Below are 18,445 nucleotides of genomic sequence, written 5' to 3' on the forward strand. Positions count from 1 at the left end.
TAAGTCCGGCGTTAATTATAGTTCTTGGCCAGCAGTTGCCCCAATCAAAATATGGGTATGGGTCTCAACATAGTTGAGTCCAGTATGGTCAGCGAATTTTCAAATAAATAAGTGTGCTACAGCAGTTGGAGTTTGCAATCCTATCATGCTCTTAATTAGAAACCATAGGAAAAAACTTTAGTCGTGAGTTTGTGGTTTCAGAAAAGAAGTTGATATAACATTTTAAGTTTTTGACTAAGTAGAACCTAAAAATAACTTGTGCTTGCTAGGAACATCCAAAGGAACCAGGTTGGACTTTGAGATGCACCAATCCTACGCCCGTCCTTTTGCGTTGTTGTTGTTGTTGTAGTGCTTAGAGTTGGGCTATGGTGTGTGCTCTGTTCATGTGTTGTGCAGCATGCCCGTGCTCTTGGGTGAGTTCCCCGGGGCGCAAAGTTTTCTTATCAGCATTTACTTCAATTTTTAACTTGGTGCAAATTTCTTTAATATCTTCTTGTGACGGAGCCTTTTCGGTGTTGTTTCTGGATAGTACATGGATGGAGGAAAAAATGGGTCTAGTGTCATAGTGGTCACTTGCTTCATCCTCATCATAGCTTTACTTTTATACTATTATCTACAGCTAATTGTGCTTTCACTTTTAGTTATTAGTTCCGTGACTCCAATGCCATATTTCGCTTACTCCAGTGCTATGGATATTGTGTAAATTGTTAGATCTTTGTCGCAATTTTTGAGTCATCATTTATCATACCTATTTGGATCTATAGGCAATTTAGTACAACTTGGCATTAGTTAGCTTTGTTTATGTTACATGATCTGGCTTAGGATTTTGATAATGTAGTACTAAGCTTCTAAACTACACAGTCTGAATTACATGGTCTGTTTCATGATTTTTCCAACTTAAAAAGGCTCAAAGAGAAAACTAAAAAATTTTAGGCTGCAGTTCTGTACGACTTATGTATGTATGGGGATAATAGTTAGAAATGTGATCTATGTCTATGTTGCTTCTGATTGTCATTATGTGTCACTTCTGAAGGTTGTGGGAACTCCAAGTTACATGTGCCCTGAACTTTTTACTGACATTCCATATGGTCCTTTGGTAAGATTGTATACATCATTTTTCAGTTGCATCTATTCTTCTCAACATTGGGTGTCTATCATCTAGGCTAAACTCTTGCAATGTCCATTCTCTAGCTGCTTTTAGGCCTGCATTCAAAGCATTTGTGAGTGCATCTCATGATGAAATCTAGTTTTATCATAACCTGTACCTTAATTGATGATTTTTGAATGTTACAAGATATGCAAGCACTGATAAATAAGATTAACAAGTCTGTTGTAGCTCCTCTACAAACTAATACTCTAGTTCATTGTAAGTCATTGGCTAATATAAATCATTGTTAGTCATTGGCCAATATACAGTTATAGTGCTTTGTTCATGTTAATCTCCCCTGCTCATGAAAATCAAACAAAAAATATTAAGTTAATTAATTGCAATTAGCAATAATACAAATTGCAAGTATTGAGCACTGCAATTGTAGTTATGAGCATATACAATGTTTGAAAATTTAATTACCTCATGAGTATAATTGGCACTTACAATGTTTGAAGCAAAATTGTAGCAACTTTTAATTATAATTTTCAAAGCCCTTGAAGAACCAAGCTGCATATCAAAAGACAAATTGATTATCTTACAGATGGGTTCTGAAGAGGAGAGTTGATGTGTCTTCTCTGTTTGTTCCTGGTGTCTCCTAGTCCTAGATTTTTGTATCTCAATGGATGAATATATGCTACACCTCCAAGGTTATGTTAAGTCCTGCCAGTTATGTTTGATTTCATATGGAACAGATAAGAGGTTTATCATGTGTGGGACTGTGGGTTTATTTTCTTTTGTTGGGGCTCTCTTACCCCCTTTTTCATCTTCTTGATATAAAGATGCATAACTCTTTTGTGTGGTCGAGAAAAAATATATCGTGATCTATCCATTAAAAAATAGGGGAAAAGAGCACTACACGTAAAGCAATGTTATGCATAAATCGTCTATTTGTCACACTGATGCGAACCTAAAATCTATAGTACAAATAGGAACTGATGAGGCTAGTTCACTCTAACCTAAAAGATTGGGTCAGATTGTTCTTAACATGAAAGCACAAAATCGTATACACTATTTTTGCCTCCTCATGTTCTTGTTTTTCTGCTAGTTGATCTATATATTCTGCAAGTATACACTATTTGCCTATTTAACTTTTAATTTGTGTTCTTTTTATGCATAAATGTTTGAACATGTGTATTTTGTCAACAGGCACAGTGGTTCTGCAAACTACCATGCTCACAGCCACTTCTGTTCTAGAGCTCACCTTCTAGGGCGTCAAAAGGGGTTATGCCTTAAGCTTCACATTCTCCTTCCTGTTCACCTGTGAGATGTCTGGGCTATGATCCAATGTGCAATGCCTGTGAGATGGTTGTGGTATGGATGCAGAACCAACTTGCCCAGAACAAGACACATGAGCTCATCCTAAACTACATTAATCAGGTGTGCTTAACTGGTTGTACCACTTAGTACTCTACTTTGTTAACTGTTTGATTATGACAGGTGAAGGACAAGCTGCCCAGTGCATCAGCGGATTCACAACTATGGATATCCTAGCACCTCGTGACCTCCTCTGGTAAACTATGTACCGCTAAGCTCCTGATCTTGGCTCTCATGATTCTTAATCTTTGCGCATAACGTTTAGACCATTTGTAATTCAGATATTTGTCCTTTGTTTGTTGTAATTTTTGTCAGCACAAACCATATTTTTGTCCTTGTCCTTTCATAGAAAAAAAATTATTTGTTGTGATTTGTGCTAACACACCTTATCCTTTGTTTATTGTGATTTGTGCCGGCACACATCATATTTTTGTCCTTGTCCTTTTATAGAAAAAAAATTATTTCTTGTTATTTGTGCTAACACAGTTTTTCCTTTGTTTATTGTAGTTTGTTAATTATGATTTGTACCAGCACACACCATATTTTTGTGATTTTATTTTATTGTGATTTGTGCCAATACAGACCCCACAATCTAAGCTCGTCCTTGCTGCTAGCCTCTATGACAAGTTTGTCATGCGCAAGGGATTCTGCAAGATGGCCAAGGTGTTGAAGAACACGGTATAGAACAACTTCATCCCATGCTCAATCTTTTACGTAGTTTGGGGCCTCTGGTGTAGTTTTAGATGAAGCTGACTTGAGTATAGAATGCAATTTTACCTTACTATATATCAGAAAATTTAGGAAGCATTTCTGGATTTTTAGGGCACAACAGGAAAAACCTGATATGTTTTTCCTCATCTTGTGTGCTATGGTACGCCTTGAGATATAGGCCTCAATGGCACCACAGAACATATAGATGGTGTTTGATTATGCACCAGTGGGCTTTTCTAGTTGAGGCTTTTCTATATGCACATTTCTCTAAACAATGAACCATATATATGATGTTGAAAAAATGTGATCTATGGCAACACAGACCCCACAAACTTAGCTCCTCCTTTCAAATATTCTCTCTCGTGTGTGGGTTAGGCCACTGTTGGCCTAGACTTGGACCTCTGGCTGGCTCTCTTCCTCCCCACCCACCCACACACTCTCTCTCAGTCTCTCTCTGTCTCCCTATCCTAGCAGCAGCTAGTCAGCGGATAGCCAGAGCTCTATCCTCTCATCACTATTAATGCATCTATTGTAAGATGGGGCTTATCATGTGATCTGTTTGTGTTGGAATTTATGCAAAATAGCTCTATCGTCTCAGTTTTTCTGTTTTGTACATGATCTTGTCACATTGTCATATATTGTGGTTACGCTTGAGTCAACTCCAGAAAAAGAATACAGTGTTTTGATCTGTTTTGTTGATAATTTCAGGTGCCAGCTACTATCAGGTTTGTATTAGACAGACAAATGTCGCCCTATTTACTTCTGAGGGATCTGATTTTGCAAGTAAGCTTACAAGATCTGATATTGCATTTTTTTCAATACTAGAAATTGCACTAGTTGAAATGCGCAATTTTTCATTATTGTTTTGTAATTTGTAATATGTTTTCATTTTTCTTAGTGTGTTTGGCACCATGACTTGTATTATCTGTCTTGTTCTCTGCCATTGCAGAAGGGGAAGAAACGTGGAAGGAAATATAAAGTTCTGCTGTTTAAAATTGGCAGTCGTGCCCATTTTCTGTGGCTGTTACATTTCCTCATCGTTTTATTGCCCAGGTCTCTTTGCACTGCTGAGAGGTGATTCCATCAGGCTGCAAGGTTTGCTCCCTTTGTTTTCTTTGCTTTTGCACTACTGTGTCTAGGGTTGAAGCAGGAATTTGGTACTGATGTGGAGTTTCATTTTTTGTAGGATTAGCTGTTTTTGTTGGTGTACTTGTCGCCGTTGTTAGATTCTTGATGCCCTGCAGGTAGTTATCAGGTTTGATGACTTACCTTTGGCATTAGTTGTAGGTTGTTTCTGATTTCTCTTGTCAGTTTTGGTCTTTGGTGAAATTGCAATTCTATCTGTTTTTCAGTTAGTGAGTTCAAGCATTTGGCTTTTTTAAGGTGGGCCAGTAGTTCATGTTCATATGGTTTATACGAGCAACTGGTCTTACCCTTTAGCCATTTGCTCAGTAAGAGGCATTGTGCTCTGAGCAAGTGCATGTTGCATCATTTTCGTTTTTAAGTTTGGCCTGTTGTTGTTCTGTCTTAGTTCAGGCGGCATTTTGGAGTAGTTTGGGGTGATCTTACCCTTGTAGTGTATCATGTAGTTGGTTCTTAGACTCGTAAGTCTACTAGGCGAGGCAATAGAAGAAATCAGTTTATCATTTTAGTGTTCTCAATTTTATTGTACTAGTGTAATTTCGTGTGTCCAAATTTTTTGCTTCTATGTATTATTTGCTTCTACGAAAAGACGACATGTTCAACAGATAAGTGTCGCGGAAATACGTATGTTGCGTTGGATTTGCGGTCATATAAGAAGGGGTCGAGTTCGGAACGATGATATACGTGATAAATTAGGGGTAGCACCAATTGAAGAAAAGCTTGTCCAACACTAGTTGAGATGGCTTGGACATGTCCAACAGAGACCTTCAGAGGCACCGGTGCGTAGTGGAATCCTAAGTCAGGATAGTAATATGAAGAGAGATAGAGGAAGACCAAAGTTGACTTGGGTAGAGACAATAAAAGAAGACTTGAAAGGATAGAATATACCCAAAGACTTAGCCTTAGATAGGAGTGCTTGAAAAACAACTATTCACGTGCCTGAACCTTGATTGCTTCTGCTGGGTTTCAACTCTAGCCTACCCCAACTTGTTTGAGACTTAAAGGCTTTGTTGTTGTTGTTATATGTATTAGTGCCAATGTGCGTTTTATTGATATGATTTATTTAGAAAAGATATTGTGAAAATTGTTATATTTGTGATCAATTTGCAGTAATTTTTTCAGAGTTCTGAAATTCATAGAAAACATTTAGAAATGTAGTTTTTTTTGTACAATTTATCATTTGTTCTGTATTTTAATGGTGAGCTCTTTCTGTCGATCCTAGTCTCTGTGCAATTATGGCAATAGATCTTAGTCCCTTGTATTAGTGTACCATATGCGTGCAATTACATTGGCTTGTTTTTTAATTTATACCGACTGTGTAACTATAAATTTCAGTTATTTGAGATGTAAATTCTGTTTATTTGATTGTGAGATAGTTCATATGAGCTATTTTGATATATATTTTCTTCTATTTAATACTTCAAATTTGTAGAATTGGATTGTAATTATTGTGACCATTGGATTCTGATATAAGGATTTGTAAATCGTGTGTTTTCTTTGTCTTTAGCACCCAGTTTGTCTTAGTTGTAGAATTCGGATGTTTTTTTGGCCTTCCAACGACCGAGTGCCAGGAAGCTATAAAACAACCGATTGTTCAGTAGACAGGTTCTTTGAAGTTACGCCATGCACGCACGCACGCACGGCTTTTGCACGAGGTGCACAGTCGGCGCTGACAAAATGGGTAACAAGATGATTTATTAGTCGACACCGCGACAGATAAAAGACTCTGAGGACAGATGAACACTAGTGTATATCCCTCCAGCAGTTCTGCCTCCCGATCCCCGCGCAGACTGCCCGTGCATCTCTCGGCCCCCAGTCTCCACGACACCTTATCTCTGTGTCGCGGGCAACCGGATCCTTCTAGGGAGTAGGGATTGTCGGATTAGGCAAGTTAAACGGGATTAGCGAGCCAGAGAATCTATTAGGAGTGGTTCACTAACCTGTCCAAGCACCGAGCATTAGATTACACGTTCCCAGTACAGTACTACACTCTGCGCTGCTTGCACGACGTAGTTTCCTTTGCGTACTTCTCTATTGCTTGGGAGACCGAGACGTTTGTCCGGGCCATGGAACAAGAGCAACACGATGCAATCGAGCATGGTACTATTATTATTATTTTCTTATGAAAACAAACTACCGCTATATATATTTTTTAGAGTTAAATGCACGAGAGGTCCCTAAACTTGTCAACAGGTGTCACTTAGGTCTATGAACTTGCAAAATGTATTTATAAATTCATAAACTCGATAAGTGATGTACCATAGGTCCATATCGGACACGTGGGCATTTCATCCACTGTGGCAGTGACGGTGTCTAACGCTTTGCATTTAACCCCTCATCTTTCTTATTCTTTTTTCTCCCCTCTTCTTTCTTCTCTGAAACTCAGGCCGTCACCCCGGTAGCCTCTAGCACCACTATTGTTGTTGTCGCCTCCTCTCGCGGCCTGGTCGGCAACCTCCATCACCACCGGCACCTCTCTCCTATGGCCCCCTCTGCAGAACCCATCAAACAACATCGGCTCCCTTGCGCGTTGCTCTTCAGTGTGCCCTACGCAGCGCACAGCGGCTATGGACGACGACAACGATGACGACGGAAGTGAGGTCACGCTCAACTTGGCTTCAACAACCTCATCGGGCCATCCTACAGAGGCGCGCTCTCTCAATCCCAGAGGCCGCACACTGGCCGCATGCCCCTAGGCCGGGCAGCCGCAATCGCCAGGCTTAACGGGTGTTGTCAAATCAAATGTCGATCTGTGTAGAGCGCAGCTGGTGCCATGGCCCGTGGTGGGATGGCCGCCCGTGCGGAACTACCGGAAGAACACCCTCTCCGAGCAGCATTCGCTCGTTGTCCACGGCCTCATGCATGCATGAGACAGCTTTCGGCAATCGAGGTGGCCGCCCAGCGTCCCCTTCTCCCTGAACAAATGAAACCCCGATGCTGCTATACAGCATAACAAAAAGAGTATGGCATCCTCTTCTTTGTTAGCAACAAGCCAACAATTCAAACATGTCACATGATCGAGGATTCAACACCCGTATTACTGCTAAATATGTGTTGATTGCTTCGTATAAGTGGTTGTGGGTCTTTCAGTCGCCGGCCGAGAATGACTCTGATCAGCTCATCTAGTCTTTCCGGCTGGAGCTTCGGATCACCATCACCAGCGAACTGCACGAGCGAGCGAAGTAGAACGCCACAGGTTTGGCACCGCACGCAAGCACTGCCGCTGAATCGGCCGGGAGCAGCGGAGCAGCCCGACTGCCCGATCACGCCCTCCAGGATCGCAGCGACCCTCGTGTTCGCGTCGGTCTCACCGTTGATGGCTTCGTCCATGGACCGTGGTCGCCCAGAACTTGTGAGTTTTCTTGGAGAGCACCAAATTGGTCGCCTAAAATAGTATGACGGGGATGACATACTTCTCCTTCATGCCCTGCCGCGGTAGCAGCTGCACGATCTGCTTGAAGAACTGGAACGGGAGCGTGATCAGGTCCTTGATCCAGAGGTCGCACGGGGTGAGCTGCCGAGCTCCTTGATGAGCTCGGCGTCCCACCGGCGGTCAACCAGCGCACGTTGTACCGGTGCCAGGCTGATCCACCGCTACTCCGGCCTCCAGGTCGAGGATTCTCCACGCATTCCATGAACGCCCTGCTGTCATCGAAAATTTCCCCGGTCGTGGGCTCGTGACCGCATCAACGCTCTCGCCGGCGACCTTACTTTGACGTGCGGTTGTTCGGCCTAGTGCCGTGCAGCCCGGGCGCGAGGGAGCCCATCTGCAGGATGGGCGGATGGCCCAATGAGGTTGTTGAAGCGAAGTCGAGCATGACCTCGCTGCCGTCGTCGCCGTCCATAGCCGTTGTGCACCGCGTAGGGCACACTCAAAAGGAACGCACGAGGGTGCCGATGCGGATAGATGGGTTCCACAGAGGGGCCCATAGGAGAGAGGCGCCAGTCACTACGGGAAACATGTGATTTACCGAGTGCAAAAAATCTTTGCCGAGTGCCAAATTTCGGACACTCGGTAAAGACCTGCTTTGTCAAGCGCCGCACTTGAAAAAATATGACACTTGACAAAGAGGCCTTTGCCGAGTGCCTGCCACTCGGCAAAGACCTACACTTGGCAAAGGCTGTCTTTGCTGAGTGCAGACACTCGGCAAAGATTGGTAGGGCTTAACGGCATCCAGCGGCGTCCTCTTTGCCGAGTGCCTCCCGTTTGGCACTCGGCAAAGAATTTATTTTGCCGAGTGCCAAAACTTGGCACTCGGCAAAATAATTTTTTTTGGTTTTTTGCCACCAATTTTTTTTGAAGCTTTAGTACACTGCCACAAACAACATGTTTAAATTTGGGACATTTTTATTGCCTTTTGGCATATTTCTATAGTTTATTTTGTTTTGTTGAATTTTTCCAGAAAATATAAGTTTGAACTGCAGGTGCATCGAATAATAGATTACATTCGTTCAAAAATGTTATCCTTGTTTCTTAGTATAAATTTAGGCTAAATCCAGGAACTGTCTCGAAATTTCGATCAACGTGCTCACGGGGCAACGCCGCCAACTTGCGTGGGAGTGGTTTTTTAATTGTATAAAATGCGAACGAATTCCGAAAGTCATGAAATTTGTCGAGCTGTCGCCGTATCGTATGCGTATGCCGTGGAAAAAATTTGAAAAAGTTTCGAGCACGTTGTCACGTACGATGCTCATAAACCAGGACATCTCCACATGTAAGTACGAAGCATTAATACTGACTCCTTCCATGAAGAATAGGTAGGCTTCATTTCATCTTCTGATATATCAATAACTTGATGGCATGCAGCAATGTCCTGATTGATGCGCCAGGCACCGCCTCTACTGGGAGGCCATTGTGGACAGGTGGCTCTCGGAGGAGTGGACGGAGAAGCACAACATCCGTCGGGACTGCCGCCTACAGATGGGTGGGGCGCCACACCACTAAGGCAACCGGAGCCTCAGCACGTACGCCCGGACATGGGTAATCTTCTTTGTGTTTTCATCTTTATTTATTTATTCTAACGCTCAATTTTCATTACTTGTAATCATCTTTATGTTTTCCTCGCAGTCCCAGGCGCACCAAGGCCAGGAATGCAACGAGTTCATGGCGTACGCCCTGGCACACAAGGGCAAGGCGATGGCCCCGGAACTCACCTACAACCCGGCGGATGGGCCCGAAGCGTACACCAGCGCGAGCGTCCACAGCAAGCTTAGCGAGTACACCTCAGCGGCCCGCGAGCGCCATGGGGAGGACTTCGATCCGGCCACCCAGCCCCTGGACACAGACCTCCTGATGAGGCTGGGAGGAGGGAAGCAGCACGGCCGGTACTGAATGGCGGACAGCACAGTCGACTCCGCCTCTGTTCCCAACCTCGCCGAGATTCGAGCAAGGAGCACGAGCTCCTCCCTCCCTATACGCTCTCGGCAGCAGAGCTCACAGCAGCAGATGGCGGAACTCCAGGTTAGTACTGTTTTATTCGTCGTTCATTGCTTTTACACATCTACCTTGCCTTTGCATTGTTTAAACATTGCGGGTGGAATGTTGCAGGCCGACTTGCGGAGGTTGGAGGCCCAGCAGGTGGCCCAAGCGGAGGCCCATAGGCTGCAGATGGAGGCTGTACAAGCCCAGATGGCGGCCGAGACGCAGAGGCTGCAGGACATGTTCAGCTTCATGGCGAGCCTTCAGACCTTGCCAGGTGTGGTTGTGCCCCAGTCGCTGCTCGCTCCAGTTGTGGCTCCTCCTCGTCCTGTAGGGACTCCGGTGAGTATATATGGTTGTTTATTCCTTTAGCTTGTGCGACCCTCCTGTAGATACTCATGAATTCGCTTCTCCTTTGTGCAGGAACAGTCGGCGGGTTCGAATCCGACTCCTCAAGGTGGCCCTTCTCCACAGGCCGGGTGGACAACTGGCCCTCCTCAAGGTGGCAGTTCACACTCCGGGTGGGGAGGCTGGCAGTAGGTACCGTTTATTTGTTTCTTTTTATGTTGCATGGACTTGTGTTAGACTTAGCCTTATGTTGGACTACTACTAAAGACATATATATATTGTGATGGGTATTGTCATGGATGATGTGAATGTATGATGGATTATGGACAATGGATTTGTATGTGATGTATTATGGATGGTGGATGTGTATGTGATGGGCTATGGATGTGTATGTGATGGAATATGGATGTGTATGTGATATATCCTGTGCTATGTGTTGATATATATGTGATTTCTTTGTTTGCGCTGATGGAAAGCAAAAAACAAAAAAAATAGTATTTTTCCCCTCTTTGCCGAGTGCCACACTCGGCAAAAGAGGGCTTTGCCGAGTGCCGTGACCATGGCACTCGGCAAAGCTAGGAACCAGAGACCCAATTTCCCAGTTTTGCCGAGTGCCAGAGCCATGGCACTCGGCAAAGATTTTTTTTTAAAAAAAAAGAAAAAAATTTCTTTGCCGAGTGCAAGAGTATGGCACTCGGCAAAGAATTTTCAAAAAAAAAAAGAAAAAATTCTTTGCCGAGTGCCGCTGAGGTGGCACTCGGCAAAGAGGCCGTCAGAGTTGACGTCGGTTTTTTTTTGCCGAGTGCTGACGTGACACTCAGCAAAGGCTTTACCGAGTGCCCGATATGTGGCACTCGGTAAAGAAACCTTTGCCGATGGGTTCTTTGCCGACTGCACTCGGCAAAGCCTTTACCGAGTGCGGCACTCGGCAAAGCCTTTACCGAGTGTATTTCGGGCTTTGCCGAGTGCTGCAGGCACTCGGCAAATTGCCGGTTTCCAGTAGTGAGTGGTGACTATGGAGGTTGCCGAGGAGGTCGCGAGAGGAGGCGACGACAGCAATTGTGGCGCTGGAGGCTACAGCGGTGACGGCTGATGGCCAATTGCTTCGGCAGGTTTCTGAGTTTTAGAGAAGAAAGAAGAGGGGAGAAAAAAAATAAAAAAAGATGAGGAAAAAGTGTTAGACATTGTCACCGCCGCAGTGGCAATGCCACGTTGGATGAAGCGCTCACGTGTCCAATCTGGTGCACCACTTATCAAGTTAATAGATCTAGAAATATATTTTACAAGTTCATGGACCTAGCTGACACTCATTCATAAGTTCAAGGAGCTCTCATGCATTTAACTCTATTTTTTATGAGAAACAAGATCTGAGCTCAGCATAATACAAAAAATAAGAGTCGTGCTCGCCAAAGAAAAATTAAAGAAGAGCACAGGTATACAGCTGCACCCAACAAGACGAACACGTTTTGCGCAACTTAATTTGCAATTGTACACGGACAAATTCGTGCACAAGATCGGAAGCACGAATCCGCGGCGACCTTCGATCCACCCGACACCGGAGTAAACAAACGCCATCCGTGTCCCGGTGTCCGGTTGCTGCACGCACAGGATTTTTCGCAAGGGACCCTCCACACGGGCGCTTGTTCCGTGACACGCCGAATCACGCAGTCAATGGTCCCAAACTTGCAACATTGCCAAATGCCAATCCTATCGAGCTAAAGTTTATTTTTATATGATAGATATGTATAAATATATCTACACATATCTATCATATAAAAATAAATTTGAAGGACGGGTCTGGTGCAAGTGGTAGAGTCTTACCGCCTGTGATCAGAAGGTTCCGGGTTTGAGTCGCGGTCTCACTGACACCCTTCCTCGGACTCCGTACAAAGCGGAATTGGGTACGCCTTTTTATAGATATGTATAAATATGCAGCTTTCAACGCTGCTGTTACAATCAGCGCAGATCGGACCCATCTGAAGTACTAGTTTGGTTGTTTGTTTTACAGATTGTTGCAAAGCGCTGTTGCAGGTTTACAACACGGTCGTGTTCAGTTGCGACGTCGTTTGCTCCTCGCACGTAGCTTCCAAGCACACTGCACACTCATTTTTATTTAATTTGGGCTAATTTATTTATTTCTTCTCCTTTTTTTCAGTCTATATCCATTGCACCAAACCTGAGCTCGTTCGGTGCATGTCAAGGCAAACAAAGACACTGTTTCCTATTTAAATCATCGTCTAAATTTGTTTATTTATTTATTTTATTATTATAAGTAGCCGCACGCACGGGTTAGGAAGAATATTGTCGGTCTTGTCCGAATGTCTGGTTGTCTTATTCGGCGTATTCACTGGTTGTTTCTGGACTGTTTTGGACTGATTGAAACCAACGCAGCTGATTCTCTCTACTACTAGGGCTCCACACTCCTGTTGCAGAAGCGGATACACGTCGCAAGTCCGAACGCTCCTCGTGAAGCTTCTCGCTTGCTTCACGCGTCCCTCCTTTCGCAGAAATAAATACAGCCACATCGTTATCGCTTTGATCCTCCAGAGATATAAATTCGCGTGATTTTCGAGTGGCTGATCAATCGGTTTAATTTGCGTCGCCCAATTATTTAGTCGATGATTCGGGCGGTGGTGTGCTATTCAGAATTCAGAAATGTGATGGAATTGGGTGCCTGCCCTGCTGCCATCAGCAATTAGGAGCAGATGGACCGCAAGAGATCGCTATGCTGTCCTCTTGCGAGGTCGGACAGGACAGGAGAACTTTCTTGACGGAATTTGAAATCTTTCTACAAGTATTATTTCTATATATATGGAAGAAGAAATTAGACGGGATTTGAGTCATTACGTTAGGACGTCGTCTTCTACGTTGGGACCGACCGGGCCGGCCGCTGTACCTGTACTCGCCATGGACGTCAATCCATATCCTGACGTGAACTGTGATTCAGTGCGGTGATACGTTCTATAGGTCTGAAAACTGACGGACGATCGAACGACAAGCACACACAGGCCCTTCGCGTTTTCCATTCATATATCGTGTCTGCCTGTTTCTCTGTCAACCAATGATTCAGTTGCTTGCAGACCCGGGACACTAATTTCTCAGGTAATACATACATACAATACAATGGTTTGTATAGTCGTTTTCTGAAGACTGGATGATTCCAATATTCTTTATTTTTTCCCTTGCCGATCGAAGACCAGGCAATGATTTCTTCAATATTCTTTTTTTCTGACGACTGAATGATTTCTATATTGTTTTCTTCTGAAGACTAATATATGATGATTTCAATATTTGAGCTGAGATTTCTTGCTTCTGGCGACATGCTAACCGCGACAGCAGATTAGTGTTCTCTGAATTTTTGTCGACCCCATGCATGGAGCCCATCACTTTGGTTTTGTTCATCTCGTCTCCACAATTTTTCACTAAAACGAGTGTTGTTTATTCAGTTGCTTAACCGTGGAACCTAGAACTTGAGGGCTTTGCGGTGCACTGTCACAAGTTATCTTTCAGCTTTCACGCATTGGAGTTGTTGGCAAACGCTGTCCGTCAGTCACTAGCACGGTAGCGTCGCCATGTATATTATATCTCACGAGCGGCAACCAGATGGACGTGAGCTGATGCTGAAATATGAACTGTATGCATGCCTCTGGTGGTAGCAGTAGAGAAGTGGAGGCCAAGACAGTTTTCGGACATGTGTTGCACACGGCCAATTCAGAGCTGAGCTAGGCTCAGCAGTCACCGATCCAAACTGTGACATGCAAGCTCGCTTCACCTCCAACCATTTGCTTTCGTTTTCAGTGCTCACCTCTTTCTAAAGCCTGCCGAAGAAATGCAGTAGTAGAAGCTAATTGGCTGACTGACCGATTGAGGGCTTGTTTGGCAGGGCTCCTCTCCGGCTCCTCCAGAGGAGCCCTGCAAAACGTTTTCTTGGAGGAGCCGTTTTTCAGTAAAAAACAAAGGAGCCGGAGCTGTTTTGGAGGAGCCACAACTCCTCCGGAGGAGCCCCTCGGGAGGAGCCGTGCCAAACAAGCCCTGAGTTCTGAACTTCTGATGTCCTGTAACTGCGCCATAGCTTGCAGTAGTACACTGTTTTGCTGATAAAAGAAGCTGAAAAGTAGGGATTATAAGAGAAGCGAACAGGGCCTAAGCACTGAATCGACATGTCTCAATAAACAGTAATCGCCTATCTTTTCCGGTGGCACAGGACAATGATCCCTGTTCTCCGTAACTTGAGTCGTCCATGGCACTGTTCTTCCAACCAGCTGTTTCAGACTAGTAAGCCACTGGGACCTCTCAGCTTAGCTAGGCCTATGCGAGTTACTGCTACAGTACAGGCCCACTTAGAGCGTCCTGTTCCTGAAGAACAAATGATCCAGTGAGGCGTCCGAATCCCTGTGCCTGATGACACAGGCTCAGCGACCTTTTGCCTGTTCCCCGTACGAGCCGGCCTTGATTTCAGCAATCAGCAGCGAGCGGCCGTACGCGGTACGCCCCCCGTCCGGCCCTCCCTCCCTCCCTGGAAGAAACAAAACAAAATGGGCGATGAAACGCATGCAGGGCCTGACCGGTGGCGCGTCACACCGAGGGCTCGAGCCGCCGCTCGGCCGCCCACCGACGCACCGCCAAACCTCCAAGGGGCCCGGCACAGATTGAGATTGCTCCCCATGGAATGGAAATGGATGCCCGATCATCTCATCTCAGTGTCCACCTCCATCCATTCCACCCTTCAGAATTTTCTTCAGACGCAAATGTATCTGCAGCTGCAAGAGTTTCACTGCTTCCGTATTCAGATCAGATGTGTCTGAAAACCGCAATGTACTCTTCAGATTCAGAGCCAACTTGGCAGGCGTTTTTAAGCGTAGAAGCCACCTGTTACTCTTTGGCTCCAGCGACTTGTCACCTTCTCCATGTCTTGGCTTGTTGGACTGGATCAGAGTCCATGGCAAGGGAGATTTAGAGAGAGAATCTTCTTTCGATCGACCCATAAAAGCCGGCCGGCGAGGGGAGGAGGTAGGCCGGGTGGCTTGACGCAATAAATCTGCCACCTTTAAAAACGTTCACGTACGCGCGCCCATGCGGGCTTGTTGAGTTCAGTGAACGCGAGCAGGCGCCGGAGTTCTTGTGAAGGTTCAGGAATCCGATGCGTCTCCTCTCCCCTGTGTGTGTGCTCGTGGTTCATCATGCCCGTACGCGTGGAAAGTTTGCTTGCTTTGCTGCTTTTAACCTTTTGGTCCCTGTCCCTCCCTCCCAGATCAAAGCTCATGCACATCCGATCACTCTATCACACAGCTCAAAAGCAACCACGTCCTGAAGATAACTGAAACCCGTGTAGCACAAAGTTGCGCGTACAAGTCTCTTGAGTTTTTTCGGGTGAAGTATGTATAGCTGAACTCCCGTGGAACTTACTATGAAAGCATTCCCGTATTCCAAACTGCGAGGATTTGCTTTCGCATTTTTGTGAAAGGAATTAATTAGGATTCTGCTCGACTGAACACCAACCCAACCGGATGCATGAACGAACGCAGCTCTACTCGTTCGGGGAATCAAGATTGCATCTGCATCGTCGGAAGCAAGCAAACAAGACGCATTTATCGCGACGACTCTCGGATGCGCTGCGTCATCTCCTCCCTGCCCCTGCAGCAGCAGCACGCATCATCGCTCTCGCTCGCCCTCTGCGCGCTGCGGCTGCGCCCACAGGCCACAGTGTGAAGCATTGCTCCCTCCCGTCCGCCGCCCATCGCCGTCGGCCTGGCCTGCTCCTTGACCATCCGAATATGATGTGTGCCGTTAAGCTTCAGCTGCAACCTAATCCGGCGCAAGCTCCACACCTACTGGACAGACTCACTGATCATCCATATATCGGTGTGTCTACTAGTCACACATATATTGGTGTACTGGTCCAATTATACGTCTAAACAAGTGCATAATTTCGCTGTAATCCATGGAACTCCACGGATAATGGAGGACTAGTAGATTATATGAATAACAATTAACGGTTTGTTCGATGAGCTCCAGAAGCACATTTGGTGAGGCACGATAGTACTATTGGAGACTTGTCAGTAAGGTGGGCCCACATCCCCCAAAAAAAGAGTAAGGTGGGCCCACATGTCAGGTACCCCCCAGCATGCCTACCACTGCTGCATAATTTTCTCCCTTGCTTACCTCATCACCACCACAGCTCACGTCCTAAAGTTAGGACTTCACAGTTCAAACCCTCCACCAAATCTGAATTCCCCACACCCACCTGTATATAAGGCTTCCCCCAAGTACACAGAGACACAAATACAGAGAGGCAGAGGGCAGAGGCACCATCTCCATCTCCCTCCCTCCTTCACCCACAAGCCTCGGTGCCTCCTCACAGGTCCTCCTCTGCTGTCATCTCTCCTCTCCTGTCTGGTTTGTGCAAGAAACTTCCTTGGACAAGATGGGAATGCAGAGGTACAGGTTCTTCTGCTGCGGGTGCGGCGCCAATGCGGCGGCCGGGGGTGACCGGGAAGGCGAGGACGATGGGGATTTCGGGGCGTTCGACGACAAGGCTGAGAAGGGGGTCGAAGCCGGGCCGCGGGGCCTGTCGTGGGCGCAGGTGGAGGCGATGACGGGCGGCTTCACCTCGGCCGTCGTCGGCGAGGGCGGCTTCAGCACCGTGTACCTCGCGCGCCTCTCCGGCGCGCTCGCCGCGGTCAAGGTCCACCGCAGCAGCGAGCGCCTCCACCGCGTGTTCCGCCAGGAGCTCGACGCGCTCCAGCACGTCCGGCACCCGCACATCGTCCGCCTCCTCGCCTTCTGCGACCAGCAAGGTGGGTGATCTCCTCTCCTCTGCTCCGCTTTCTTGCGCTCCGCCGCCTCCGGCGTCTAAGGCTAGTGCGCCTTGTGGTGCTGATGAAAGGTTCTGGCTTTTTTCGATTCGCAGAGGAAGGCGTGCTGGTGCTCGAGTTCGCGGCGAACGGGAACCTGCACGAGCGGCTCCACGGCGGGGGCAAGGCCGCGGGGACGATGCCGTGGGCGCGGCGGGTGTCGGTGGCGCTGCAGGTGGCGCGCGCGCTCGAGTACCTGCACGACCGCTGCGAGCCGCAGGTGGTGCACGGCGACGTGAAGGCGTCCAACGTGCTCCTGGACGCGTCCATGTCCGCCAAGCTGTGCGACTTCGGGTCGGCGCGGATGGGGTTCTCGGCGGCCGTCCGCCCGCGGTCGTCCGCCCACACCATGCTGGGGTCCCCGGGCTACGTCGACCCGCACTACATCCGCTCGGGCGTCGTCACCAAGAAGAGCGACGTGTACAGCTTCGGTGTCCTGCTCCTGGAGCTCCTCACGGGGATGGAGGCCTTCTGCGCGGAGGAGGGCCGGCTGATCACCGCCGTCCTCGCGCCGCGGCTCAGGGCCGGCGGCGACCCGCCCAGCTACGACGCGCGCGGGATGGTCGACGAGAGGCTCGGCACCGCCTACGACGCCGCCGAGGCCGCAGCGGTGGCGGCGCTCGCCGCGGCTTGCGTCGGCGAGAACCCCAGCCTCCGGCCGTCCATGGCCGACGTGGTGCGCACCCTGGGGCAGTGCGCGCAGGGATCCATCTCCGCCGTGGGGAGGAGATCGGACGGCCACGCGAAGGTGTGAGTCACGAAGGGGGAAGTCGTCGCGTTCCCCGAGGCGCTCAGATCTGACTTGCGGTGCTGACGTCCGTGCGTCGCACACGTGGCGCCAGGCCATTGGTTGCTAGGAGAACAAAGAGTTATTAGTGGGCGAGCATATCAAAAAGAGACGAATCGAAAAAAAAGGGAAAAAAAAAGCGCGGTGAAAAAGCGTTGATTTAGGGGAAAGATTTGGAGGAGATAAAAAAGACAGGGCTAATTTGTGTGCTGATGGGGGATTTCCATCATATATTATGCCTAAGCGGCATCTGCTTGGGAGAGCCCAAAAAAAATTGGATCGTACAGCACACGATTCCAAGATTTTGTTGATTCGTATTAGTAGTTTCTTTTGTTGTTTTTGTAAAGTACATCGAGTGTTTCTTCCGTGCTGTTGTTTGTACCTATAATTTAGCTAGATTTCGATTTGTATTGAATTTGTTGAGAGCTTGGTTTGTGAAAGCTGTGTGAATGAAAAATGAAATCGCGTCTTGAAAATGTACCCATGGCAGAACGGCGCAGTCCTTGTTTCAAAAATAAATGGGCGTTGTTGATACGACTTTATTCTACTGTCAGCTCGCGCCGGACTAACAACTGGGTGTTTGCATCAAACGGCTTTGGACTGGTTAATTTCTAAACTGATAAGTCCGATTGGTATTAGTTTATTATAAAAGAAAAACAATATTAATTGTCTGATAAGTCCTGAAACAACAAACGAACGGGACTGAAAACGTTCAAAAC

General features: G+C 46.9%; 2 protein-coding genes across 4 annotated transcripts in view; both read left to right on the plus strand.

Moving 5' to 3' along the window:
- LOC136523687 (uncharacterized) overlaps positions 1 to 4,515 on the plus strand; it is a 74,344-nt gene extending 69,829 nt beyond the window's left edge. For 2 of the 3 annotated variants that reach the window (XR_010776162.1, XM_066517299.1), the window contains 6 exons: positions 1,034 to 1,096; positions 2,297 to 2,660; positions 3,047 to 3,142; positions 3,884 to 3,958; positions 4,125 to 4,270; positions 4,362 to 4,515. Coding sequence is in view for 2 of the 3 variants with exons in the window: in XM_066517299.1 (XP_066373396.1) it covers positions 1,034 to 1,096; positions 2,297 to 2,344 (111 nt within the window). In the remaining variant the exon portion in view is untranslated. The remainder of the gene's footprint in view (positions 1 to 1,033; positions 1,097 to 2,296; positions 2,661 to 3,046; positions 3,143 to 3,883; positions 3,959 to 4,124; positions 4,271 to 4,361) is intronic. The other variant, XM_066517301.1, reaches the window with a different exon arrangement.
- Positions 4,516 to 16,380: 11,865 nt separating this feature from the next.
- LOC136538747 (salt tolerance receptor-like cytoplasmic kinase 1) lies at positions 16,381 to 18,245 on the plus strand. The gene is made up of 2 exons (XM_066530709.1): positions 16,381 to 16,882; positions 16,996 to 18,245. The coding sequence occupies exons 1-2, from the start codon at positions 16,510 to 16,512 to the stop codon at positions 17,691 to 17,693; spliced, it is 1,071 nt and encodes a 356-aa protein (XP_066386806.1). The 5' UTR covers positions 16,381 to 16,509; the 3' UTR covers positions 17,694 to 18,245.
- The last annotated feature ends 200 nt before the right edge of the window (positions 18,246 to 18,445 follow it).

The sequence above is a fragment of the Miscanthus floridulus genome, chromosome 2 (assembly GCF_019320115.1).
Source record: "Miscanthus floridulus cultivar M001 chromosome 2, ASM1932011v1, whole genome shotgun sequence".
NCBI lineage: Eukaryota > Viridiplantae > Streptophyta > Magnoliopsida > Poales > Poaceae > Miscanthus > Miscanthus floridulus.